The sequence below is a fragment of the Bubalus bubalis genome, chromosome 11 (assembly GCF_019923935.1).
Source record: "Bubalus bubalis isolate 160015118507 breed Murrah chromosome 11, NDDB_SH_1, whole genome shotgun sequence".
Lineage (NCBI taxonomy): Eukaryota > Metazoa > Chordata > Mammalia > Artiodactyla > Bovidae > Bubalus > Bubalus bubalis.
Genome location: NC_059167.1, coordinates 83,793,460 through 83,820,978, shown reverse-complemented (window position 1 = coordinate 83,820,978; position 27,519 = coordinate 83,793,460). Strand labels below are relative to the sequence as shown.

Sequence of the window (27,519 nt, the reverse complement as noted above, 5' to 3'; positions counted from 1 at the left end):
CAGAAGGCTGGCAGTGAGAATTTCAACAAGGAGATGGCTTTCACTGAAACAATTAGATATTCAGAGAAACAGCTGTCTTCTCTCACATTGCTGACTTTTGAAGAATCTGGATTTTGTTTCATTAAAGGAAACTGTATTTCCTTATGATCTCTTTACAGATTTCAAGTTAGAGAGCTGTCAGCTCTCCCCTCACCTCCCTTATCCCAAAGAAATAGCTGGGAGGAGGAGGAGGTAGAGAGTAGGGCCCAACCACCAAGATATAGAGCAAAGGAGAGGATAGGTTTTGTGCAGAAAACAAAGGTCCTAAAGGTAGGAAATCTGAGCTACTGTGGCCTCAATGGTCCTTTTAAATCTCGAGGAAGAGTCACCAGTGGTATTCTGTATCCTTCTCAGTTTGTGTCATATGCATAGGTTTCCCTTATCTAATCTGTTGAATAAAATGTTGACAGATCTTTAGGATACTATACTAGATGGACTGAGCTTTGACTCCATCCAACATAAACAGTCCCAGCCCCCATGATGTTCCACTCTCCCCAGCCCTACCCCCATTTGGGGGCTTGGGGCAGCAGGTGCTGGGCCAAGGCTAGTCAGACCACAGTGATCATATCCAGTCCACAGCACCTTCCATTTTATTGTTTTATTTACAAACAGGGTGAAGTCAACTGGGAAAATCGGGGTAAGGAGTCAGTCTGGGCCATCCAAATGTGGAGTGGTTCCTGGGTCAATCTCCACCATGAAGGCCGCCTCGTCTATCTTTTTCCTGCCCCTTAGTAATGGCCCCTTGATTCCTCAGGGCAGACTTGTCTGCTGCTCCTGAGCCCTTTTATGAGGGCAGATGGATCCTGGGGGAACAGGGGTGGTACGAGGGCTGGGGCCCCCTCAGTTTGTGTAAACCTGAGTTCCGATCACACGCATGATTTCCTTCTGTATCTTGGGGTCCTGAGTATTAATGTTGGCATCGCCCACCTGACCATCCTCATATCTGCCAAAGATAATGCAAATGTGAGCATAAGAGGGAGACCAATCCCAGAATGTCAACCCGTGGACCTGCATTTAGGGGTGTGGCCATCCCATCCCAGAATCAAAAAACTTTCTTTCTACTCTTTACGGTAGAAGAGTTTATCTGGTTTCCTCTAAACAGCCCTTGATTTATACCCATCCTCATCCTCCAAGGGGAAAGTCCCAGTTCCGGCCCTACTCAGGTAGCCAGGGACAAGTCTCCAATAACAGAAACAGACTTTCCCAGCAGTCCATATCATTGTGCTCTCCCCGTCACTTCTCCAAGTAATTCCCAAGGTACCCTCCTAGACTTACACAAAGAAGAACCGTGTGCAGACATGGTCGGACACAGGGCACACCCAGATGTTCCCATGCTTCTGGAGGTCCTTGGATGTAATCACTGGGAAGAGAGGGGCCAGAAGTTATAGGTATAATGCTTGGGTCAGAGAGTCCAGGCAGGGAGGGGAAGATAAGATGCTTCAACATCACCCTTGGCTGGATCATGTGCTAAAGTGGCACCAGAAATGAAGGTTGGGCACCCACAAAAACAGGGACTGGGTGAGCTACCTACCTTCACAAAGTGCTATACAGTTTAGATTCCGACTCTGCAGGAACCTTGACTGAATGGATCGGGTCTAGAAGAGAAGAGAGCCAGGTAGATGGTTACAGCTTTCCCTTGAGAGGTGAGTTAACTGGTAGTAGTTAGGGGGGTAGGGATTGGGATATCCTGGGCTTCCAGCCACCTCCCAAAATTTCTGATTTTCATAATCAGTCTGGATGAGTCCAAGCTTCCATCTTTACATTTTCATGTCATTGGATTTAATAAACTCAGTTTCTGTTCTCATACTCATGACTGAAGCCACAAATGACCCTGGAAATGGGTTCCTCTTAGAATGTATCTGATTGCTTGAAATGATCTATAAGCCACCCACCCCCATCACTACCAATGTTTCCCCATCCATCTCTGTAGCCTAAACTTATCCAAGAGGAAGTGTCCTGCCTCAGTCGAACAAGGGCAACTAATAATACCTGGGGGATGGTATTCATTCTGTTGTATCTCTGGACGAGCTCATCTTTGGAGGGCATCCTATGCTGTCCTTTTCCCATTCCTGTCACAGAAAAACAAACCAGTTCATTCACCCATTTCTTCATCAGATATTTACTGAAGTACCTACTATGTGCCAGGCACTGGAGCTAGAGACACTTGGTGACACAGCAGTGAATAAAGCAAACAGTATATCTGCCCTCACAGAATTTAGCCTGATGGAGATTACAGGAAAGGAACAAATAGTCATGACACAGCATGGGAGGAGTTATGATGGGGAAAATACAGAGCACTGAGTGAGCCAGAGGAGGGGAACTAGCCTAGCCCACAGGTTTGAAGAGGGCTTCCTGGTGACAGCTAGGCTAAGAACTATAGAATTAGGAAGAGTTAGCTGAACGAAGAGGAAGGAAGTGTTCTAGGCCGAGATAACAGGATACAAAAGGCCTGGAAGAAAGACACAGTAGTGTACCTTAGTTTGTATGGAGCACAGTCAATGGCAGAGAAGTGATGAGAGATGATGGGGAACAGGTAAGCTAGGATAAGATCAAGCAGGCCTTGTAGGCCATGTTAAGGCAACGAGAGTTTATCCTGAGAACATCAGGGAATCACTGACAGATTCTAAGATAGGGAGCAAGAGGTGAAGTGAGCAAGGAATGAGGGGCCTAGGAAAATGGTGACATCAACATTTCAGGTCCGATGCCAGGCTGAGTAACATGAGTGGAAAGAAAGCAAGCAGAGCAAGTCAGATCTGCTCCAGTTTCAAAGCTACATAAAAACCTCTGATCAGAGTTATTCAGACTAAAGGGAGTACAGAACAGGTAACTGATGAATAAGTTTCCACAGGTAACCAAAATGGCAACTACCCTGAAGAGTCCTGCTTCCTGCAGAAAGTCTTCCCAGACTTGAGGAAGAGGAGCCAATTTACTTGCTTTCATCTTATCTAAATCCATAAATCCTCCACCATCCTTAACCCTCATTGAATAGCCCTGTTTATAACATTTAGAGACTCACTCTGGACTCTTCCTATTTAGATATGAAACAGTGCTTGTGGGCCCCTATTCCCAACTCTTTCTGTCCCATGATTAGGACTCCAGTCTCTGTATTCGGCTTTATCACAGGCCCAGCCTTATCCCAGGAAGGGGTGAGTGTGTATGTGTGTATGAGACCATGAGACCAGAGAGGGAGATGAAGATGGGAAATGATGCTATCACTGCAGACCAGGAGCAGGGGCCCTTATCTCATCAGTCCACCCGGCACTTTCTATCACGACTAACTCCACTCTGCTGCAAGTCTTGCTTTTGTGGTAACCATGGTATAGAAGCAGGGATGATAACCACTAGAATGACATTCTTCCCTACTAAGGCTGTCAATTCATCATGCACTCACAGTGAAGCCCCATGACAGATTATGGTTGGAATAAAAGTTAAGGCAATGAGAACCTCAAGATTTGAACTGCCTATTTCTTTCTCCTACAGGAATCCCCACCATTCTGTTTCCAACTTCTTCATTAGCCTTAACTAGGTTTAGCTCTGCATTCAAACCTGATAACCTTCTCAGCCTAGGTATTTCAGTGCATGGTTCTGAGTAAAATTCCCATTTAGGTTCTACCTCAGAGGTTGAGAGAACAATCTGATTTCTATGGCTGGTCTTAGAGATGGCCCTTATGATAGAATTCAAATCTTGTTCCATCCCAATCCTGTTGTGCACTGTCCTGACTGTAATAACCCCAATCATCTTCTCTCAGTTCCCTGAGACCAGACACACTGAGAACCTAGAGGCCAGAATACTCCCTGGTTGCTTGGTGTGCAGAGTATATACTTGGACAAGTTTCTAAACATGACTAAACAAACAGATGGAGCTTACCATCTCCTTTCCCACTCTCCCTCACTTTAACCTGCACACTATGGCCAACTCTTTAGAGGCTCCGCTAGTCAAACGGATGCTCTCTATTTACAATGACCCCTCAGAAGGCACTTGGATACCCTGAGGAAAAATATAGACAACTAGAGCAGAAAAGGGTAGAAGGAAACATGCAAAGAAGACAGAGTTAGTTATATGCTAGAGTAACTAAAATAAGTCAGACATTTACCCACATCCCATCCAGAGTTAGAGACTCTCACATATCCATGGGACCCTCAGAAAATCAGTTATTCAAGCAAAGCCTGTCCTGTCAGTCCAAAATAATGATAAGAACACTCTCACATATCCATGGGGCCCTCAGAAAATCAGTTATTCAAGCAAAGCCTGCCCTGTCAGTCCAAAATAATGATAAGAACACTGGCCTAAAAGTCAGGAGAACTGGATTCCAGTCCTAACTCTGCTAGTTAGACCCGTGTGACCCAAGAAAGTCATTTGACTTTTCTTTGTATCTACTTTATCTGAAAAGTAGTAAGAGATTGAACAAAATGACCTATAGCTACAATAGAAAAACATGGTATTTTGTATCTATAATCAAATCAACCTTTGGAGGGAGAAGGATGGTGCCATATGACATTTTTACATAATCAGTAAATAAAGTTAAGATGTCAATAGAGATTCCTAGCTCCATCTGATAACTCAAGGTATTCAGGGACTCAGTAGTAAACAAAGGCCAATGGGAGAGGAGAACAGGGAGAAAACAGACAACAAAAAAGAATTTCATGGCCACCAGAAGCCAGGAGACTCACTATTTAGAATAAGGAATTAATTTGAGAGAAGCTTTAGGCTGGCACAAAGATAAAAATTGTGGTATCTAGACAAAGCCAAAAGACTACCCCAATCCCACTCCCACTTTGGACTCCAGGCACACAGAGTAAGATTCATTCACACATTCAATAAATATTCACTGGGCACCCATCCTTTGTGGATTACTCACAGACATACTATCATTTGTTTAGCAGGACAATGAACTAAGAACAGACGTAAGAACTAAATCCAAGAACTAAAATACTATCAGTGACTTACATCTAAGTGCTCCTAACCCTATCCCAATATCTGCATCCACTTGGGAGATATCCACTATTCTGAAATTTAGGTTGTTATTTTTCTTCTTTTTCCTTTAATTTTATCACACACATACACATAGCTAAATACTTTTAATTTTGTTTACTTTTGAGCAATATAAAAAAGGCAGTCCTTTGCCTTGCCTTTTTTTTTTTTTTCCAATTCAACCATTATTTACTTAACATTTTTTCCATGTTGCTGAATGCCACTGTTGGTTCACTGTCATTGCTGAATAATAATCTATTTTCAGAATAGATTATGATGTATTTACCCATTCTCCTGATGATGAGTATGAGTTTTTTTCTAAGATTTGTTGTTGCAAGCAATACTATACACCTTTGGGTGCACATATTCAGAAACGAAAATGCTTGGTTGCAGGGATATTTCTCAAGCTTTATGAAATGTAACACCAAAATGTTTTCCAAAGTGGTTGTACCCATTTATATTCCACAAGCAATAAAAGAGATCCTGCTGATCTACAACCCCTGGTACAATCAGAGGTATTACCGGATTTTTAAATTCTTGCCAATCCACATAGGTGCTAAATGGTATGCCATTTTGGTCTTGCCTTTACTTCCTTGATTAATAGAGGCTGAGTAGCTGCTCATATTTTTGGTCATTTCTTCAGTGACCTGCCTGTGTTATTTGCCTATTTTTTTAACTGGGTTGTCTTCTCATTTGCAAGAATTTATAATGCACTTTTATTACTAATCTTTTGTAGTTATACGTGTTGCAATGTCTTCTCCTAGTTTGTAAGCTGCCTTTTTATTTTAAGGTGTCTTCTGATGAACAGAAGCTTATAATTTTAATAAAATCAAATTTACCAATCTTTTATGATTTGTAATTCCATCTTTTTGTATTCTCTGGATGATTCTGTTTAAAATTGGGATAATTTGTTATTTGAAAGTTTGACTTAAGATCCACTTGTAAAATTACCTGGATTTGGCAAGGTTTTTGTTTTGTTGTGAAAAATTTTAAGCTACTATTTCAATGTCTTTTATGTTAGAGCTGTTCAGGTTTTCTATATCTTCTTGAATCAGTTTTGTTAAGTTATATTTTTCTAGGGATTTATCCATCTTGACAAAGTTTTCAAATCATTTGCATAAAGTTGACAGAATTCTATTAGCTTTTAAAATTTTGGGACTTCCCTGTCAGTTCAGTGGTTAAGACTCTGGGCTTCCAATGCTGGAAATGCAGGCTTGATCCCTGGTCAGAGAACTAAGATTCCACATGCCGTGTGGTGCAGCCAAAAAAATAATAGTAATAAAAAGTAAAAATAAATAAAACTTTGCTATATCTATAGTTATGTTCCTTTTTTATTCACATTTAATGCTGCTCTTTTTCTTCTTAATCAATTTACCCAGGTCTATCTGTTTTGTTAGTTCTTTAAAAGAACCATCTTTTGATTTTTTGTCTATTGTATCTGTTCTTATGTCATTAATTTTGCTTCTTATTTATATTATCTCCTTTCTTCTTCTTTGTTTGGTTTATTGTGTCATTAGAGACCTTTCTATTATAGTTCTGTTATTCTGGAGCTAAGTGTTCTTATTTTTGTAACAGTTATGTTAATGGAGAACACTACATCTATAAAGAATCTAGCACTGGCCCCTTCATATGGTAGACATGTGACCATCTGGTGGCTTTCTCTTATACAAAGACTATCCAGAACCCGAACTAAAAAAGACTGAGAAGAACTCAGATATAAACTTCAAACAACGAGAAAGCTAAGTCAGATTTCTTTTCTGAGCTGGACAAAGTGGGACTCATCTCCTAACTAGAATCTGGATATTGCTCATACCTTATCTTTGGAATAAAATGCTTCCTCTTGCATTCAATGTGACTAATACAATAGTGTATAATTACAGACAGTTTAAATTTTAAAAGGTGGTTGACAGGGAGGAGAACCATGTCTCCAGAAATGTAAGCCAGTGGAAGGGACTCAAGACTTCAAGTGCATTCATATATCAACTCGCATCCACGTGTGCACATATACAGTCTGACAGGCTACTGTCAGCACCAAAAATGTGTTCTCCAGAGAGCCTGGAGTCATCCCCCAGTAATTCCTTAACCCATTTCTAGGGCTAAGGTCCCACAGTGAACGGTTTTATTCATGGAGAAGAGAATACCTACGAGAAAGGGAGATAATTGGCCTCACCATACAAATAATCTAAATTCCTAACGAAAGAAAAAAAGAGAAAGATTATGTATCCATGATTGGGGAGAGAGCTGACACAGACCAAGTGTCCATGATGGAAGAGGAGACAGCATAGGTTTATGTATTCACAAAATGGATGCAATGTAAATAAAGTCAATGTGGCCAAAGATTATTTCTTACCTGAGTATCCAAAGGAAATACTGGAGATGGGGCTCAGGTAGATGCCTTTGCCATAGGCTGCTCCATGCAGCTTGCAGGGAAACACCAGGATGAGCAATATGAGCCTGGGCCCTCCCATGGCTGTGTATTAGGCAGCCACAAGGCTTATCCAGCCCTCTGTCCCTCCATTTAATCTTCTCACTCATTCAGATAACTTTAGGCACCTACTCTTGAAAAGCTGATTAGCTGAAAAGTGGATGCAGGTTAACCCCTTTGCCTACGAAATACTAGATACTGATGCCTTGGCGAGTGACGAGTGGCAAAGCCACTGAGTCAATCGCTCAGAATCCATGCTCCTGCCATAGAACTTGGTACATATGCAGATCCCTGCCCTCTAAAAATGAATACAGAACAGGCAGGCAGGAGAAGGAATAATAATCATTCCTTGGAGTCTTGCAGGACAAAGAAATAAGTCTCCTATATTAACTCTCTGAAGAGTCACATATATTGAAAAGCTCTAACAGGTTCATTGATCACAGTGATTGCAATCAGCAATTTCTATTTCTGCCTAAAGCTATATTCCCATTCCTAAAAACAAAGCCTCAGGTCAAAATACAACCACCATATTCATTCTATACATATAGTTTCAACTTCCTCCCTAGGAAAGCCCCACAGGAGGCTAGGTTTGAGGATGCTGAGGCAAACACAGTTGTGTACTTTAGAGCAGACTTCCCCGACATGAGTGGGGCAGGGAGAAGGTGGAGAGAAAGAGAAAAGGAGCACAGGCTCACCTGCAGTTTGGTGTAGGATGCATTGACCAGCCCATTGCGCAGGATCGAATGCCAGTTCTCAATGTGGGACCCACTGTAAGGCAGTGTAGAATACATGTCTCCTCATGGAATGAAGTTCCCAAGAAAATTCCAAGGCTGCCATTCCCACCCATTCTCACACACACAGGACATGAAGATGGACACAGATAAAGCTAGCGATGGACATGCACACGGATATAGTTACAGGCATGCAAGATGTGTGTGTGTATGGCTAACCCTTACATCTTAATATCTAGGCCTATCTTCTCTTCCACGCTTCAAACAATCCCATCCTAATCCTCAACTGCTGGTTCAATATTTTCATTTGCCCATCATCCTGATATTTCAAATTAAACAAATTCATCTCAAACTCAATGAGTTTATCACTGATTCCAAGTATGGCTTTCAATCATAACTTCACATCTCTTTTAAGTTACTCTTAGTCTATTTTTTCCTCTCTTCTCTCAAAATCAGGCATAAATTGCTGATTTTCTTCAAAGCAGTTTTCAAATCTATCCCTGCCGATCTACCTTCAACCACATCTTTTTATATGTAAATGTCATTTCCCCTCAACTACATCCTAAGTAGCGTAAGATTAAAGACGATATCATATCTTTATCCTCTACAGCACCTACCACAATAGCATTTAATACATTGATGGACATAGGTCATACAAACTCCTATTCCTCAAGTGAACTTGCTGCCATCCCCCCTTTTTTTTTTGCCTTATCCAGCACCCAGCCCCAGCCCTGCCCCACTCCTCACTGGAAGGCAAAGGTGCTGCCATAGAGCTTCTTGGCGGTCCGGAACCGAGCCTCCTTGGCAGGAGGGCTGCTCAGCAGGAGGAACTGGTGTGAGGTGTGCATGAACTTCAGCTGCTGCCCAGGGTGGGGGTGGGGTCAGGAAAACAGAGCAGAAATGGGAGATCAGGGAGGGAAAGGCTAGGGATAGGGAGCAAATTAGGCTTGTACAACCCCCAATAAAGGAAATATGCATTGGCCCAAAGACTACTGTTGATGGACAAGTCTAACCAGGCAGGTCTAATCCAATGTGATTAGCTGGTTTGGAGCCCCTCCTTGCCCCTCACTAGAAATTCAGAGCTTAGACGGAGAATGGTCACTTACCCTGCTGAGAGGTAGTTTGACAATGTGCGACCTGTTGCTAGAGATGATCCTAGGATAAAACAGAGAAAAAAACAAAAAGGACAGAATAAACATGTGGTTAGGCCATCCTAAACAAAGCAGCAGCCTTGCTCTGCCCCTTGGAGAATAAGCAAGGATTCCAGGGTTGTTTGAACTGTGAACCCAGGACACTATTGGATATTCCTGCAGGTGGTAATGTTTGTGTATACAAATGTAAAAGAAGTTACTGACCAGAGACCAGCTAGTTACTGGGTAAACAACAGATGAAAGAAAGAGAGGGGTGGGAGGTGAGCTGCTACATCCAGGGAGAGAAAAGTAAAGAACAAAAAGAAGAGCATAAGAGGTCAGCTACCAAAGAAAATTAGAGAGGTGGGTCTGTGTTAGGATGGTGACAACTTACATTTGGGATTTAGACACTTAGCACAGGGGCTCAGGAGCTATCCTATCTGAGCCCAGAGGAAGGCTGAAGGCTCTCAGAGATGGGGGGAATGGACAGTTATTGTCTGAGCTGCAGGAAAAAACAGAAGAAGCTAGAACGAACTTCCTGAGAATTCAGGGACATACTGGCCTGTATGTAGGCTGAACTCAAGAGGACAGGAGAGAACAGAGACATAAGTCACTGAGGACTCAGCAAGGGGGCATTATCTCTTATAGTGGTTATGGTTGTTTGTGTGCTTCACTCATGTACCTGTAATGCCATTCTGAACGGTCTATGCCTGGTCATTCCTCATGCTAAGAGGGAGCATGGTGCACTGACAAAGTACTAATATCAAAGGCTGACCTGACAGAGCAAAGCAGGCTAGAAAGGGAAAGCTATTCCAGGAAGAGAGAACAGAAATCAAGGTCAGGAAGGGAGAGCAGGGGGTGAAGGGAAGTAGAAAGGAAATACAAGGTCAGAACCTTTGCTCAGAGAAGGGAGTAGTAACAGTGCTCCAAGCCTCTGGACAGTTAACATCGACAGGGAAGGGCTTGAGACAGAGAAAGGGAGTACAAAGAGAGGGACCTCTCTGCATGCATAGAAAATCTAATTGAAATGAAGTGTTAATTCCTATAGGCAAGCAGCACTCAAAAACCTACTGGGAAACAAGAAACACTAAAAAGAACTTGAAACATAGTCTTAGAACTTGTGGGTTCTTTGTTGGCTCCCAGTTCCTAGCCAAGCCAGGTGTATCAATAAAACCCCAAGAAAAAGCTGCCATAATATCTATGATCTTAGGAACGATGCTGAAACCACCTCTAAGAGAAGGTATAGGCTCCAGTCTGATACTATGCCCCATTCCCCCAACTGCTGAAGGATAAACCATTCTACTCATACCACTGCAAGAGAGGATGGGCCAGGGGATCCAGCTTGTCCATCTGCTTCTTGATTTCCAGATACGAGCCCTGTAAGACAAAGGCCGTAAGGTTATCTCCCAGAAGAGGTGGGAGCCCTCCCACTTTCCACAGATTATCAGGGCCCGGGGCAAGGTAGGCACTGAAGACCACACCAAACCAAGAGGAGATGGGGTTCCCACCCTCAAGGACCCATCAGGCTGGGAAGACTCATAAATAAATATGAAAATGACTGAAGATGCTTACAAAACAACATGCAGGTGGGTCTCCCTCATTTTATGCAATTCCTACAGCCCTAAAAAGTTGATTATAAATCAAAAAAAATAAATAAGTAAATAAAATCAATGTCCCAGAAAGATCAGGCTAAGGAATCCTGTGGTAAAACGACATAAAACAGAGTTCTTCTGACAAGTAAATCATCCCTCCTAGGTGTATGTTATGTGTTCCTCTGAACTGTGATATATAGGATTTGCTGAGACGAGGCCCACCTGTAAATGTGAGTACAAATGAATGTCTATTCATGCAGAGATTGCAGACGAGGGGTGGGGAAGTCTGGTGAGGGACAGCCTTGAGTCAAAGGATGGTCACTGCTCCATGTGGCTGCCCCACCCCTAGAAGGATAGAAGATGCAGGCCCCTGGGTCTAGTTCCTTACCTCCAAGCCCCCCTTCCTCACCCTCCCAACCCTGGACAGAAGTCCTTCCCTAACTTCTCTAGTGCTCTAAGAATTATTAAAAAAAACATTAAATAGGAACAACTTGTGAAGGAATTAGCAGCAAAGGTAAAGGTTGAGAGAGACATAAGGAGTGAGAAATAGGAGTAACAGAGCTAACAAACCAGAGAACAAAGACTAGGAAAGCTAAAGAGGGAAAACTAAAGAGAATACTGTGAGGAATTTGAAGAGCATCTCTAAATCTTCACTCCAATCCAATGAATTTCAAACAGAACAGGGCACTTGAGTGGGCAGGCAGGGGACAGGCAGAGGACAGAATACCTGGGTCATCTCCCGGATGGACATCACACTATCCAGAGCTTTCTGCAGTCGCTCATAATTCTTCTTCTGTGGGGAATCAACAGGGAAAGAAGAACCAGGTGAAGAAAAGTGGAAGAGAGTAAGATCTGATGAAAAAGAGGGCCACATGTACAAAAGAAATCTAGGCCCCAGGGAAACAGCATAGTACGTCACGCAAAGAACACAGACTTAATGCCAAGAAGTTCTAGAATCATGTGCCAGTTCTTTTACCAGCTGAGAGTAGTAGGGGTAAGTTCCTTAACCTCTCAGAACCTCAGGATCCATGTATATAAGTAAAGATAAAAAATCCTTACTACCCTCATAGGGTTAGTTATTTAAACTGAAGATTAAATAACATGTAAAGAATCTGATACAGTGCCTGACACACAGAAATGAGCAACTGTGAAGCACTGTGCTGGGTACATGTAATGGTTATTTCAACACCTGTCAACTGTGTCCTTTGGGAAATGAAGTGCCAGACATTTAATTGAACATTATTCTAGGTATGTATGTGAAGGTATTTCTAGATGAAATTAACCTTTGAATGGCAGACTGAGTAAAAGAGACTGCCATCCCTATTCAGGTGGCTCGTCTAATCAGTTGACGGCCTGAATAGAACAAAATAGCTGAGTAAGAGGGAACTCCTCTGGCCTGAGTGCTGGGACATTGGTCTTTTCCTGCATTCAGACTAGAATTGAAAAAATCAGCTCTTCAAATCTTGAGTCTGCTGGCTTTTGGACTGGAACTTACAACATCTGCTCTCCTGAATTTCCAGCTTACCCACTACTCAGCCTGGTACTTCTCAGCCTTCATAATCACAGGAGCCAACTCCTTACAGTACATTTCTTTCTCTATATATCTCCTATTGTTCTATTTCTCTGGAGAACACTATTACAATATTTTATATACATTATGTCTCATTTTTATAATAGATATTATCCACTTTTTACAGATAAAGAAATTGAGATTCGGAAAGGTTAAGTGATGTGCCTAACACCATTCAGCTAGGGAGCAGCAGAACCTCAAATGGAATCAAGGTCTGTCTGGCTTCAAAGTCTGTATTATTCCAACATAACTAATGTTAATTTGTCTCCCTGTCTTCTCAGAAACTCAGAAGTTACCCTTATACTATTAGTTATGTTTAGTTACTTGTTCACTAAACAGTTAAATCTGAGGGTTCAAGAGCCAAGAAACAAGTGTGCCATTTCTTCTGTCCCCTTATTCCCAGCTGTTGTGAACACTAGAATGACAGCCTGTAGTCTCCCACTTTCACCATTTCTGTTCCTTAGTCCTGACTTTCTTCCCAAGCAACTATACCTTAGGGTTAAAGGCCAGAGTCTTGGGATCAGTGGGGTCCACCACAGAGGGATAAGGCTCAAAGATGATGCTCTTTCTAGGGGACTCCAAAGCTGCCCTACACATGGCCACCAGCAGATCCACCACCTTAGGAGAAAGGAAAGAAAGGGGACAAAAGCTAAATGATTTCACGGGGCTGGGAGTTGCACAGTATCCAGCATAGGTCTACCTTCTGGAGGCGCTTGGTATTTCTCTTTTTAAAAGCAAATATGAGGGACAGACTGGGAGTTTTGGATTAGCAGATGTGCGCTATTATGTATAAAATGAATAAATAACTAGGTCTTACTGTATAGTACAAGGAACTATACTCAATATCCTGTGATAAACCATAATGGAAAAGAATATGAAAACGAATGTACATATATATGTATAACAATCACTTTGCTGTGTAGCTGAAATGAACACATTATAAAGTCAACTATATTTCAATAAATTTTAAAAACCACAAATGTTTTGATTTTTTTATTAGAAAATACAAGCTTATCATAAAAATTCAAGAACAATGTTTAAAAGAATGATTAAAAGAAGATAAAAACCATTGCCTTGCCCCCAAATCTCATTCTTCACATTAACTACTGCAAAGTTTGATGTATATTTTTCCAGATATTTTTCCTAAAGAAATTGTTATTTTATCATATGGGCAAATTTTAAATAATTATACATACTGTTATATTTTATTTATGTATGTTATAATTCTCTATCCATAAATAATAGCTATATAGTATTTCTACTGTAATTAATAAAACCATCATTTCTTTAACCGGACCTTGTACAAATAAGCTTGTATCTATTTTTTCTTTTTTCAACTATTAGAAACAATACTAGGGAATTCCCTGGCAGTCCAGCAATTAGAGGACTCTGAGCTTTCACTGCCTAGGGCATGAGTTTGATCCCTAGTCGGGAACTAAAATCCCACAAGCCATGTGGTGTGGCCAAAACTTAAATAAAATATTAAAGAAAAAAACCACTACAGTGAACATCCTTACATAGGAAAGCATTTCTGGAGATTAAATTCCAAGCAGTGAAACTGCTGGGATTCCCAGCCATAAATGATCCCAATTCCCCCGCAGCTCTTCCATCCCTCATACCTCTGCTCCAGTGGCCACCTCCTCTGCAGCTCCGGACATGACTCCCAACGTGTAGAAGGAGAAAACGCACAGTTCACGAGTACAGACGGCTGGCTGAATGGATATATTAAAGAGATGGTGGTGGCAGGAGGTGTGCAATAAGAAGGTGTCATAGGGCAAGAGGGACATTTCTGACCTCGGACAACTCTAGACTGATATTCACATATCCTCATCTTTCCTAACAGGACTGCTGAGACTTGTTTTCGGAGAAAAACTATTATTTCCAGAGTCTCAGGGAGTATGGACAGAATTCTACCATTACCACAGATCCAAGAAGAAAGGAAAAATGGAGAGATGAGGAACTAATGGGACTTAGCTAAGGGTGTAAGAAAGGGTCACAAAATAGAGGTGTATACCTTGAGCATGGACCCATTCTGGAAGACATGCTGCTCATCACATACAACACAGTACTCATTCAATGTTGGGATTCTCTGCTCTGCATATTTCATGATCTGGGGAGAGAGGAGATTCTATTAAGTCTTTTTTTGGAAGTCAAGACCCAGATATAGGAAACAATCTGAATTTCCTTTCTATTACTCTCCTACCTTCCAGCCCTGTGCCTAAGGTAGACTCTATTCTTGGGTCATGCACTTAATTAAATCAATGGCCTAACTCTGGAAGACTATATATTATGATGAAAATAAGACCAGCCATGGTAGAAGAACTGGGTTAAGATTCCCCCTTCTACTACTTAACACCATATATAAGCTGGCGCAAGTTAACTTGAGCCTCGGTTTCTTCATTTACAAAATGGACATTATTCACTTTACAGAAGTACTGAAATTAAAGAGATGATTTCTCTAAGAGTATTTTATAACAGTAAGAAATACTAATCAAACTATTAATATTATTTGCAGTAATTAGATTGCCCCCATGTGACAAGTGAGTTGAGTATTCAGTCCATGATCAGATGGCCGTGGGGGTGGGAGGTGGGGTGGGGGTGGTGCTGAGAAGCCATGTTTAACTACCTAGGACAATCAGCCTATAAGATGATCAAGACCACAAACAAAACTCTGATGGGAAGAAAGCACAAATTCAGAGCACATGCAGCAATATCCTAAAGTATTTTTTACACAATCTGTATTAAAAGGCTTTCACAATCACATATACTGTCTGTATAAATCAAATTGTTCCCATTTCACAAACTTTTGAAATCATAAATGGACACGCAAGGGCTTTTGTTCATTCACTTAACACAGATTTGTTGAATGCCCACTACGTCCCTAGCTCACTGAAAAGTATCCTTTATTATTCAATAACATAAAAGACTATCCTCTCAGACCCTATAGTCCAACAGAGGAGATGTGGTATGTATACACATTAATTACAATTCAAGGCAGCATATAGTACCTGACACATTAGTGCTATATAAAACAAAAAGTATCAAAAGAATTCAGTGAGAGGAAACACACTTCCATCTAATACATTTCAAGTAATAGAGAAGATTTTATGAAAAAGTTGGCATCTGACACTTGATTACAATAGGCAGATATAGTGAGGAATGCCAGTAGAGGGAATGACATGAACAAAGATATTGGAGATGCAAAAGTGAAACCATGTCAGGAAAATAAAGAGGTTTTAAAAAGAAGCAAATGACCAGTAGCGGCTAAGCACTGCAAGTTTGTGAGGAAAAGTGAAGCCCACTTGAGCAAGGATGTGGAGGATTATAAGAAAATCAGTGTCAATTCTTCTCTTATCTTGGCACCAGTGCACTTAAAATTTGCAGCGCATCATTTGGCACTTGATCGTAAGTGGTATATAAGCGTTGTCTTCCCAATAATGCTGCTGCTGCTGCTGCTAAGTCGCTTTAGTCGTGTCTGACTCGGTGCGACCCCATGGACGGCAGCCCACCAGGCTTCCCGTCCCTGGGATTGTCCAGGCAAGAACACTGGAGGGGGTTGCCATTTCCTTCTCCAATGCGTCCAAGTGAAAAGTGAAAGGGAAGTCGCTCAGTCGTGTCCGACTCTTAGCGACCCCATGGACTGCAGCCTACCAGGCTCCTCTGTCCATGGGATTTTCCAGGCAAGAGTACTGGAGTGGGGTGACATTGCCTTCTCCACCCAATAATGCTATACGCTTCTTAATGGTGGGAACTAGGCCTTTTCTCCTATTCACAGAACACTCAGTATAGTTCTGGAAGCAGAGCAATTAAGGAAATGTTTGCTAATTGACTGAAGAGTTGGGAGATGTTAAGGGATCAGATGGGTCAGAAAATAGTGGAAAGGCTTTGGAATGAAGCTTTGGACTTGATTACCTGGACAAGGAATCCATATTCCAGAGTGGGGATGTTCTTGCAGTGACCACTGACCTGATGAGAGTAAAAAAAAAAAAATAAGGCTTCATGAATCTCCTAGGAAGCTGGTGACTAGAAACACCTCATTCATGCCCATTACCTAAAATTATCTTGAAGTAGCTAAGCCCTAACTCTGATCAGTCTAAGTAATCCCCAAGCTGCAGAGAAGACCTTTAGACATTTTTGGCAAAGGCTCTTCAAACAGGCTCACCTGTCCTTAACCCTTTTCAAGGTAGATGTAAGATGTTTGTAAAGTAGCTGACTACCAAGTCCTAACCACAAGCTAACAAAATTAAACATAACATCTCCCTGGGATGCCCAACCCCAGACTCTACTCCTTGACATACTATCAGAGAAGCTTGCTAGACTATGTAGGTATAAATTCACAACTATTAAAATGTGTTCCATTCTACTGATTCATGATTCATGCCCAGATTTGGTTTATGACGCCTGGACAACCAGACTCCCACTCCATTTTGAGAAGCTGTATTCTCTCACTTCCCCTCCCACCCTCTGACACCAAGTCAAACCCTCCTCAGCCATGTACCAAAGGAGAGGTCCGTGTTGGGGGAGGGAGGCCCACGTGCTGGGGACACAGGAGACCTGCCTGGGGGCTGGGAGGGTAGCCAAACACCTCCACTTTGGGGTTCTTCATGGTGCAGGAGATGGAACGGTTCATGAGGCGTCCAACTCGAAGGTCTGGTACACCCAGTTTGCCTTTCAGCATGGAGTCCTGTATGATAGGGAAACTGGGAGACCTGAACAGAGAGCAAAGAGAAGTGACGAAACTGAGGATTCGGTATGAGCTCTAGAAGCCTGGAGGGTTCTCCCTGGTGGTCCACCGGTTAAGACTCTGCAGGGGGCCCTGCATTCAATCCCTGGTCAGGAAATTAACATTCCATATGCCATACCACACAGCAAGGTCAAAAAAAAAAACCAAACTATCCAAGGAAAGTTTCATTGGATCAAACTGTCAAAACAAATAGATCACTACACGTCAGGTTTTTTGTCATTAAAGCCTAGGTCATTCTCTACAGCATCTAGGCCAGCTAAGGAATGATACCTTGGAAAGGATACCTGTTTCACTTGCTCAATGTGTGTGTGTGTATTGTCTGTATTAATATATATGTGATTAAACTACTAGGTAAGAAACAGTTGGACCCCAAAGAACCTAATGTCTGACTGTCTATCAATACTGGTACCTGGAAAACTATAAATTTGGGTTTGTATTTGCCTTTGGCAAGATCAGAAGGCACAGAGAGCGGGAAAGCGGGAAATAAAAGTCTGGGATCAAAGAATGGAGCAATACTTGTTTCTAGAACCCAGGTAATAAATCAATGTGCCCTTTCATAAGAGCAAGGGGCTGGGGCCTAATTAGCTCTGCTTCTGTCTCCTTAGAATAGGGAATAAGGGTGAGGGTCAAAGAAAGGAAAGATGAAGAAATGAGTATATATTTCTCCAAACAGACCCCATGCACTATGTACTATATTTTACATAAAGGACAAGGTATGACTACTGGGTCAGTAGTAGAAGGGTAAAGACACATAGGGGACAGGATCATGTGGGTAGTATTAGTAGCTAAAGGCACAGAATTCAGAGGACCTAGGGAGAGGACAGAAAAGTTTACATAATCAAGAAGGTGGGGTGGGGGCTTAGAAGAGATCAACGTGATTAGAGACAACGAGCTCATGGAGAAACACTTACTTGGGGATGGGTGAGAAGATACTGAGGCCAGCTCGGAACTTCTTGATGGTACCGCTTGTCTTGAACCAGCTGTGCCTCTTCTCCTGCTGGGTCTTTAAGAAATCGTTGCTGAGATGTTTCCATTGTTGGGATGTAAACATACCCAGGATTCTAAACAATCACAGAGGAAGAGACTTAGAAAGCTCAAGCAGGGGAATCCCAGGTCAAGAAATAGGACTATGAAAGGCAACTAATCTAAAATTCAGGCTTGGGGACTGCAAAGCTAGTTGGTTTAGGGAACTGTGTGTGTCTCAAGATCCCTCTGATATAATCTTAACACATGGATATGTACTGTTCTAAACTACCTCTTGACCTTAGTGGGTAAATCCCCACTCCCTTACCTAGTCTAATGGACCAGAAAAATTCTTAGATGCTTTGCCTTTACAGGAAGATCTCAAACATGAGTCTTCAAAGGCTGTGAACCTGGCAATTTACTGCCAACAAGAGCTATACCAAAAGTGAAACAGAAGTGGTGGAATAGAGGTGAGTACTACCCTTGGCCTTGTGAATAGTGAAGAAAAGGACAAGGAACCTGAAGGGTACTGATACTGTTAGGCAAAACATTACAACCTCAAATTTATGGTTTCCAACTTGACTAGTCTTGTCAGTTCTTTCACTTGTCCTTGATCAGTTCTCTCTAGTATTACTCTATTATTCTAAATCCTTATCATCTTCTTTAAGCTCCTAACTTTACCTACAACTGATAATCTTTCTTCTCAACAGAGAAAACTGAAGCCTTCAGATATCATCTTCCATGATTTGACAACCTTATTACAATATCTATTTCCATTTCCAGCCTCACTTTGATCCCTCCATCCTCTGGAGACAAGCTGATCCTGCTCTTAAGCATCAATTGCTCTAGCTGTACTCTAGATCTCAGCCCTTCTGCAGGGACTTTGATCTGGCAATTATTCCCTTTTCCTGTCAGTTCCTTTCCCCATATCTACAAAAAGTTCCAAGTTTCTTTATTTCAACCTAGCTACCCCCTAATCCTCATCCAAATTTCTTAATCCGTATTTCACTGTTTTTACTTTGTGGCCAATCACTCACTTCTCCAGAACACTTACTATATTCTGGTTTCTACCTTCACCATTTCACTACAACTGCTCTCACCTTGATGGTAAATCCAACCAAAACTCCTAGTTCTCCTCTTACTCATCCTCTCTGGCATCTGGCCCTCCTTGTAGAAATGTTCCTCCTTGCCTTCTCTCACACTGTTCTCTTCCCATCCTCCTCCAAGCTCTCTAACCTATCTTCAGTGTTTCTTCTTTCTCTACCTATTCTTGGCATTTTTTCCTGGCTTAAAGGGTGTTCGCCCTTGACTTCATTTTCTTCTCATTCTATCTAGCTCTCCTTGGACATTCTCATATTCTACACTGGATGCAACTTTCACCTGGACACTGCAATCTATCTTCAACCTGTACCTCTCCTGTAAGTATCAAATCTACATCTCTATTGAGCAGCTCCACTGAATATCCCAAAGTTACCTTTAAATAACATATTTAAAATGGAACTATCTATCTTCATCCCACAAACTTGTTCTTCTTCTTAAATTCCTATTTAAATGAGCGGTATTACAATTTACCCAGACATCTAGGTTGGAAACCTAAGAGTAATATTCCTCTATTCCTTGGCTCTTATCATATACAACATAACGAAATTAGTCTTCAAGTCTGACTTTAAACATTGCAAATCTTTCTAGTCTATATCTTGTCTGTACTCATATCTACAGTCATACTTTGGCTCATCATCTCACGTATGAACTTCTACAAATGGCTCTTGCTAAAATAGTTCTGGTCTCTTGTCATACTCCTTCTATCTATGCTGCACAATGCTACCAGAATTGTTTTTTTTAATAATTAAATCTGACCATACCCTTTCTTTGCCTAAAACCTTTCAAAGTTCCCACTGCCTACAAAATAAATGCAGAAGATCCTTTCTGATTTTACAATTCTATGCACGTTGCCTCATGTGACTGCCCTTGCAAATGTTATTTATTCTCCGAGTCTGTCTACATGGACAATTCTTATCCATCCCTAAAAACCATCTCCCTTTCATACTTCATTCATCTAACTGCCACCAGACTGACTTACACCTTCCTCTGTGTTCTTTCTAAACTTTACATTTTCACTTGTATTAGAACAAGTATACACTGGACTGTATTTAGAACTTGACTGAGTTCACTTCTCTTTATATACCAAATACTTATTTAGCAAGGTGCTCAATACATTTAGTAAACTAAAACAGTCCAAAATCCTAGGGCTCCACTCTGAGGAAGTGTGATGAGCATAACTCTAATTCCAGGGTTGTGTTTTCCTTTAAATGCTACGTAAATGCTAGTAATGCTCTCACCTCCAGGAAGCCTCAAGGGCACATACCCCAGAAACACAAGCTCCCCCCCCCAACCACAAACTGGACTCCCCAAATTTGTTTTAGTCTTTCTTGGGCACATGTCAGAAATACACTTTTGGAAAGAAACATTCAAGAGTCTGCCTGTCCTATCTCTCTTTCCCTCAAACGTTCATAACCAGAAAGATAAAAGTTCTTACTTTTTCAACTGAAGACCCAGCCCAAATCCTTCCTTATTTGATGGCTGGAAAACCTCAATTGATGGTTCTGCAAAGAGAAGAAAAAGCTCCTACTACATATACATGTCTATCCTCCTGGGAGTCCAAAGCCCCAGTTCAGTGGATTAGCTTCCTCAGATTTCAAGAATACTCTAAACAATAATGGTGGAAAACGAAAACCTCTGAGGCAGAAGGTAGATTCTGGGAACTGTCTGACCAATTTCAAACATCCTCAACTTCTATTAAAGAAGCTGAGGAGAAGGGGAAGAATAAATAATATCAAGGAACTAGAGAAAACAATTTCATTAACCAAGAAAGTCTTTAAGGCATGACTATTAGGTGATAGGGAGAAGGCAATGGCACCCCACTCCAGTACTCTTGCCTGGAAAATCCCATGGACGGAGGAGCCTGGTAGGCTGCAGTCCATGGGGTCGCTGGGAGTTAGACACAACTGAGCGACTTCACTTTCACTTTTCACTTTGATGCACTGGAGAAGGAAATGGCAACCCACTCCAGTGTTCTTGCCTGGAGAATCCCAGGGACAGGGGAGCCTGGTGGGCTGCTGTCCGTGGGGTCGCACAGAGTTGGACATGACTGAAGTGACTTAGCAGTAGCATTAGGTGATAGGGAATGAAGATAACAATGAGACAAGACTGAAAATCTCCTACCAATGGCCTTCAGGTTACACTAAAAGGCTTTGTTCCTAGTTTTTCTCTATCTCAGTTAACTTAGAACGTTGTATTAGACTAGTCAGAGCACGCAGATGCACAAAGTCACTGCCTTTACCCGGTCCATCAAGGTACTGGGAGAGAGAAAACCGCAGTCTCAACACAATAGGTTCTGTCCGGAGGACCTTCCAGGCTGTAGAAACTTCCTCCTACAAGAGTAAGGGGAATGGTTTCTAGTTCAGCATCAGAGAGAAATGGACTTTGAAGTGTTCACTACAAGACACACACATGCATGCAGTACTATCTGCTGATGTCTAGAGATAGGCACAAAGTATATGTGCTTCAAATATAGCATTGGGAACAAGACTCCAGGCCTATGTGGCAAAACCCACAAGCTCAACTAGACCTGCTGCTGGCAGGTACTAGCATCACTTACATCCAGGAAGCTGATGTTGATGTGGAGGTCAATGTCCACGTCATCGATAGTTCCATATTCTCTATAGAGATACAGGTGATCACATGTGAGACTCATTAAGGGAGAAAGAAGGGAACAGAAATTGAAGTGGAAAGAGAAGTGAGCCTGGGGATAAGGGAGAGGGAAGGGTGGAAGGAGGCTCTGTAGTTAGCTACAGCCACTTTTACAATCAAAGCCTTTGCCAGGCCACAAGCCCTTCTTACCCCCAAGGTGAAACTTGAGCCTAGAGGATCTAGGATAAGAGGGAACTTCTAAGAAAAGTAGTTATACCTTCCTAATTGCTCCTGTCAGCCTATCTTAAATATTCTGAGCAACTCTTACCATCATTAGGCTCAAAACTTATGAAAGTCCACAGACCCCAGCATCACACCGTAAAGAAAAACCTCTACCCTTTTAGCAACTCACAAATTAGTGGTTGAGCCCCCTGCCATCCCTGAAGTAGAGCCCCACCTGATGGATACAGAGTTCTCACTGTAGATTTCCTTCACAGCTTCAATGTCTGCATCCAGCTGTGGGTGCCGATATAGGTCAGCTGCACAGCTTCCCTGAGTCAGCAGCAAAAATGGTGGAGGAGGGAAGAAAAAGAGGAAAACAGAATATGAAGAAACATCAGGAACAGGGAAATCAAACTATAGCAACACATACAAGCAAAAGCTGCTTTATGAAGTTCTTGGTGGTGGCCCTAGTTGGGGATTTCACTGACAGACAAGTCACCCCCCATCAGCACTCTAGGAGGTTTCAGTAGACTAACTGCAGGTTCTGCTTAAGGAGTTCACATCCGTAAGTTTCAGCTTCTCTCAACCTTGACCAGGACTCTTTAAGTATGCCTCCTACGAGAACTCAGAACAGGCTGAAGAGTACAGAATTTAACTCAGATTGGTTCTGTCTGCAGCGTCCAACATTTCTGCTCAGGATCATGCCCTGGGCAGTGACAGCACTGAACAAACACTGGTAGAAGAATCTTAAAAAATCTGACCCTAATGAATGAAATGACCCCTGCTGGCTAGTGAGGGAACAGTCAGAAAACAATTGTTTCCAACTAAGAACCTATGGCTAAACTCCATGCACAGAGGGTGTAGTTTATACTGGAAAAGATGAGAGTTCCAGGCAAGAGCAAAAATATGAGATCAGCTCTGACCAGATAATCCTCAGATCACACTGACACTGTACCTTCATCTCTGCTCCAAAATAATCTCTTTCACTCCTGACGTATCCAGAGGAAAGTATACATTTAGACCATCCAACATGGGTTTAGGGGCTGTAATCTCACCTGAACTCCATAGAGAAATTCCTCTGATTCATTGTCTCCCTCCGAATCATCATCATTCCAGAACTGGCCTTTGATGTCCTGATGATGAAAAACAAGAAATAAGGGTGCCTGGTATCTCATGGAACAGAGTGGGGTTAAGACAGGAAACAGATTTTCACAAATGAGAGGTCCCTTGGGATAGAATAACTGAGGCCCCAGTCCTTTTGCTGCTTTCCCCTGACCCTCTGGGAACATCTCAGTCTTTTCCCAAATCCGGTCATATCCATGGTCTAGCACTGACTTGCTGGCACAGAGGAAAATAGGGAATTTTAGCCTTCTTAGGTATTGGGTATGATGACTGAAGCTCTAGTAGCCAGTGGGGGAGGTATGCAGAAGGCTTCAATATCAAGGTTGATTCTCAGGCATATCTAAGTTCCAGTACAAGCTGGCCTCTTCTGGATAATTACCCAAGGCAGCTCTCAAGCACACCTCGCTCTTTTGTCTCCTAACTCCCTTTCTATCCTTTCAAGTATTTAACTCTCGCCTTCCTTCCCAAGAAAACTCCCTAAACACACACTAAGTAATACTGTTTCCATGCCCCATCTCCTTCCTTTAACTTCAAGTAGCCACCCTATCTTCCAAAAGGGAGCAGAGGGGGAAGGTGAGGTCTGCAATCTGTTTCATCTACCCCCTGGACAATCAGAAAGGTGGGCAGTGAATTCTCACCATTGGGTCAGTGGGTAACACACACTCCTAGGTCAGTGCTAGGCAGCACCCCTCCATACCACCAGTTGAACCCAGGCCAACGAGATGGGCATTTAGGAGGCCAAAAGAGGAGACAAGGGTTGGGAGGAGGGGTGGCGATATCAGGGGCTGACTGGAGATCAGCTGAGGAAGGCAGGATCTGCTGTTGTGGTGGTAACAAGTCACTGTCCTGCAGAAAGTAGACAATTGATCTCATCATCACTTAACAGCTGGGTGGCATGTACAAAAGCACACATTTATGGGTACACTTTTATTATACATATGTACAGACACTGGTACATAGAAACTTATTTGCATGCATGAAGACACACTTGCACACAGTTCTTTAAAGAGAATGAACCATGAAAGTACTACATAAACATAAGACACTACTGTCCTCCAGCTGGAGAGCTGTGACTGAAGCAAGTCCCTGCTCTAGTTCATAACATTGTATCAACTCCTGAAGCCAAAATGATGATGCCAGGACCAGAGGCTATGCTACTCAGTCAAGTCAGTTCATTTTAGAATGTTCTTCATAGAGTCAACCAAAATCAGAAGCAGACACTTTTTAAAAATATCTTTATCCCCAGTTATTTCTCCAAATTGAGTGTTTATCTCTTATTTTAAACCAGTATCCTTAGGAGCCTTTCTATAACAATCATAGCTAAGTTTAAAAGTCTCAACGACTCTGACCATTTTCTGATAAACAGTCTGAGTTGTCACAGCCAAAATAACGCCCTGGACTCCTCTTGGAACCTACTCCCCCCAAAATGTAATAATGATCTGAAGAAATGCTCAGAAAAGCACTAACTTCTAGCCCTTGTGCAAAATTAAAAACCACGGCTTCTTGGCTTTGTATTTATCAGTTTCATCCACTCCAACCTTAAACAGAGGTGTTCTTGATCTTTAACACGGTTCTCCTGCATCTTAAGTATCTAGATCAGCAGCTCTCAAGTAAGGTCTGTGAACTGGCAGCATCAATATGACCTGGGAACTTGTTTAAAAATGTAAATTCTAAGATCCCCTATTGAGACCTACTGAATTAGAAACTCCAAAGGTCTAGCAATCTGTTTCAACAACCCCTCATAGTTACGCTGAGAACCACTGTTCTAAATCCTTTTGCGTTCCAAGGGCCTGTGGTCTGTTCCTTAGACACCAACATAAACCTGTAACTAACCCAGTTGGTGACATAAAGCACAATGCCAGGGAAAAGATCATAGTAGTCCTTCAGCTGGCAGGGCTGCCTGACCCATCAAAAACAATATGCAAAAGGAAATTGCAACTCAAGTTCTTAGAGAAGAAATGGCTTGATATCTGAGACTTGCTTTAAAATACAACTCAAGCACAAAAGGCAGAAGGGGCACTGGGGTGGGCAACAGGTAAAAAAAACATGGCAAAGTGATGACTACTGATAAAGCTAAGTGATGAGTACATAAGTATTTCTTATACTACTTTTGTGTATAGTTGGAGATTTTCATTAAAAAAAAAAAAAAATCAGAGACTACCCTTGGAAGGGCTCTCCCTAAAAAGTTAACTCTAAATAAGAACAGGAAGATTATCACTAAGACTCCATAAATGCCTCTTTGCTGTTCTTCAAACATATCAAGCATATTCCCACCTCAGAGCCTTTGTCCCTGCTGGTCACCCTCCTTGGGATGCTATTCACCCAGATATCCACATGGCTTACTACTTTACTCTTTCAGATCTCTGCTTGAAGGTCACCTTGACTATCCCATATAAAACAGCAAAACCCCAACATACAATACAGTAGCACTCTCCATCCCCCTTCCTTGCTTTAATTTTTTCCACAGCACTTACCACACTCTGATGTACAAAATGTTTGTTTGTTGTATTTATCTCCCACCAGAATGTAAGCTCTATGGTGGCAGAGGCTCTGACTCTTTTCATTGTCTATATTGTCAGTCCCTCAACACATATTTACTGAATGAATGAACTGTCTGCTGGAGACCTAAGCCAAAGGGGAGATACATACAAGAACTTAAACACAACTACACAGACAAAAGTCATACAAAAATAATTTTAAAGAGCAAGACTCCATTCACCTTCAACAGTAGCTGAGAACCAGAACATGAAGATCTGGGGGCTGGGTTTGTGAGATTTGAAAATAAACAGTCAGGTGCTGATCTGGATGATCACAGAGAAATAAAGAGGGAGGCACTAATGTCCAGCCTGGGGCATCTTGGGCTGGGTGGTAGAATGATGGCAGCGTAGGCCAGAAGTACCAACTTTCACAAGCTCTCTGTCACTGTAGAAGTCAAGAAAACTTAGTCTCTCTCCAAGGGTTGTTGCTGCTTGCTTTCTGCTGTTATCATAAGGAGAAAAAGATAATTCAGAGGGTATTTTTCCTGTCCGGGGAAAAGACAATTCAGAGACTACCATCTTTTTCAACCCAGGCTGCTTCAGTAAAAGGGACTCCCACCTTCAACTCTCAAAGCTCATTCCTCTGAGAGATGGAGAAAGGGTTTAAATGACGAAGAGTCGCAAAAGGGGAATAGTGGGAAGTTATCTAATTCACAGAATTACATTTTAAACAGGAATAAGCTGGAAAAATAGTCTTTTTCAAAGCTTTCACGTTACCTATAAAAAAAAAAAATCAGGGGGAGAGAGGTCAAGCAACTTGCTTAGGTTCAGGCAAGTGGAACTGGGACTTAAGCACATTTGATAGGTTCCACTCACATCCACTCTTCCTGTGATATGGGCACAAGCAATAAAGGGAGGTGCTAATGAATTAAGCAAGAAAGACCTATCCAACTTATCTAAATGAGGTAAAGAAGGGAACCTTTCAAGAAAACCCAGGCCAAATATAGACTGTGTGAAGAGCCCAGAGAACGGTGTCTGTCAGTCAGTACTTCGGAGGACAGCAGAAACAGGGAATTTGCACGGGAACTGGCCATATGTAATTAAGCCTCAAGTCCGGACCACAAAAGTCGTGGCCGACGTCCACGGGCGCTTCTCGGTGTGACAACTTTATACCCAGTCAAAGAAGCCTCCGATCTCAACGTTTAAACTCTGGATTTGACTCCCACCTTTGTGGTCCTGGGCAAGGAGGCTACTCCGTTCTACATCAAGTGCTCCACCCGGAAAGCCTAGGCCATGGAACAAAGAGCGCGGCGGCGAACTCCTGGACCTAACGCTATCCCGGGTACGCGGCGGAGGGACGGGCCGGGGTGAGCCCCCGAACACTGGCTGCCACCCGCGCTTCCAGAACAGGCCGTGAGGCCTCCCTTGGGGGGAGCTGTTAGACCTCTTCTCCGTTTTCCTCTGGAGACCCCCAACACCTGCCTCCCGGGAAAAAAGCTTTGTGCCCGACGTGTGTCGCTAGCGACCCGGCCTTGAGCGACGCCTGTCAAGCCCAGGAGGGCACCTCAGAGCCACCCGGTCCAAGCCCCTCACTTCATCCACCCCGGCCGAGGAGAGGCGGGCCCCGCACCCTTTCCGCGGCCCGGCCGCCCCGCCCGGTCCCGGTGGCAGCCGCCCCACAGGCCGGCCTCGCGCGTACTCACGGCGACCCCGGGCCGCGCGCGGCCACCGCCGAGGAGACGAGCGGCCCGGGACGCCCCGCGGGGGCGGAGCGGCAGGCCAAGGGGCGGGGGCCGGGCCGGGCGGGCGAGGTCGTGCGCCTCAACGCCTCGTCGTTCCGTC

General features: G+C 42.7%; 1 protein-coding gene across 13 annotated transcripts; it reads right to left on the bottom strand.

Annotated features, from left to right (window-relative positions):
- Nucleotides 1–622: 622 nt before the first annotated feature.
- PARP6 (poly(ADP-ribose) polymerase family member 6) lies at nucleotides 623–27,519 on the bottom strand. Of its 13 annotated transcripts, none has more exons than XM_044925363.2 (24): nucleotides 27,381–27,519; nucleotides 25,920–26,179; nucleotides 23,839–24,046; nucleotides 23,134–23,211; nucleotides 22,314–22,408; nucleotides 21,825–21,885; nucleotides 21,507–21,597; nucleotides 20,703–20,769; nucleotides 18,115–18,264; nucleotides 16,958–17,168; nucleotides 16,372–16,425; nucleotides 14,474–14,569; nucleotides 14,079–14,171; nucleotides 12,952–13,077; nucleotides 11,617–11,682; nucleotides 10,607–10,674; nucleotides 9,274–9,322; nucleotides 8,915–9,027; nucleotides 8,132–8,204; nucleotides 7,362–7,431; nucleotides 2,029–2,108; nucleotides 1,571–1,634; nucleotides 1,315–1,399; nucleotides 623–982 (listed from the first exon to the last, which is right to left on the bottom strand). In XM_044925363.2, the coding sequence occupies exons 3-24, from the start codon at nucleotides 23,839–23,841 to the stop codon at nucleotides 880–882; spliced, it is 1,896 nt and encodes a 631-aa protein (XP_044781298.1). In that variant the 5' UTR covers nucleotides 23,842–24,046; nucleotides 25,920–26,179; nucleotides 27,381–27,519; the 3' UTR covers nucleotides 623–879. The 13 variants fall into 13 exon arrangements, 12 of the variants coding, with proteins under 12 accessions (XP_044781298.1, XP_044781301.1, XP_044781299.1 ...); XM_044925366.2 differs by having other exon boundaries at nucleotides 25,920–26,176; XM_044925364.2 differs by having other exon boundaries at nucleotides 27,308–27,441.

What these genes read in the sequence shown, in the direction of transcription:
- PARP6 (XM_044925363.2), bottom strand. An exon ending in AATTTCTCTATGGAGTTCAG is followed by an intron (nt 22,409 to 23,133) that starts GTGAGATTACAG and finishes CTGCTGACTCAG; the next exon opens with GGAAGCTGTGCAGCTGACCT. An exon ending in AATATGGATTCCTTGTCCAG is followed by an intron (nt 14,570 to 16,371) that starts GTAATCAAGTCC and finishes CTCTCTCCCCAG; the next exon opens with ATCATGAAATATGCAGAGCA.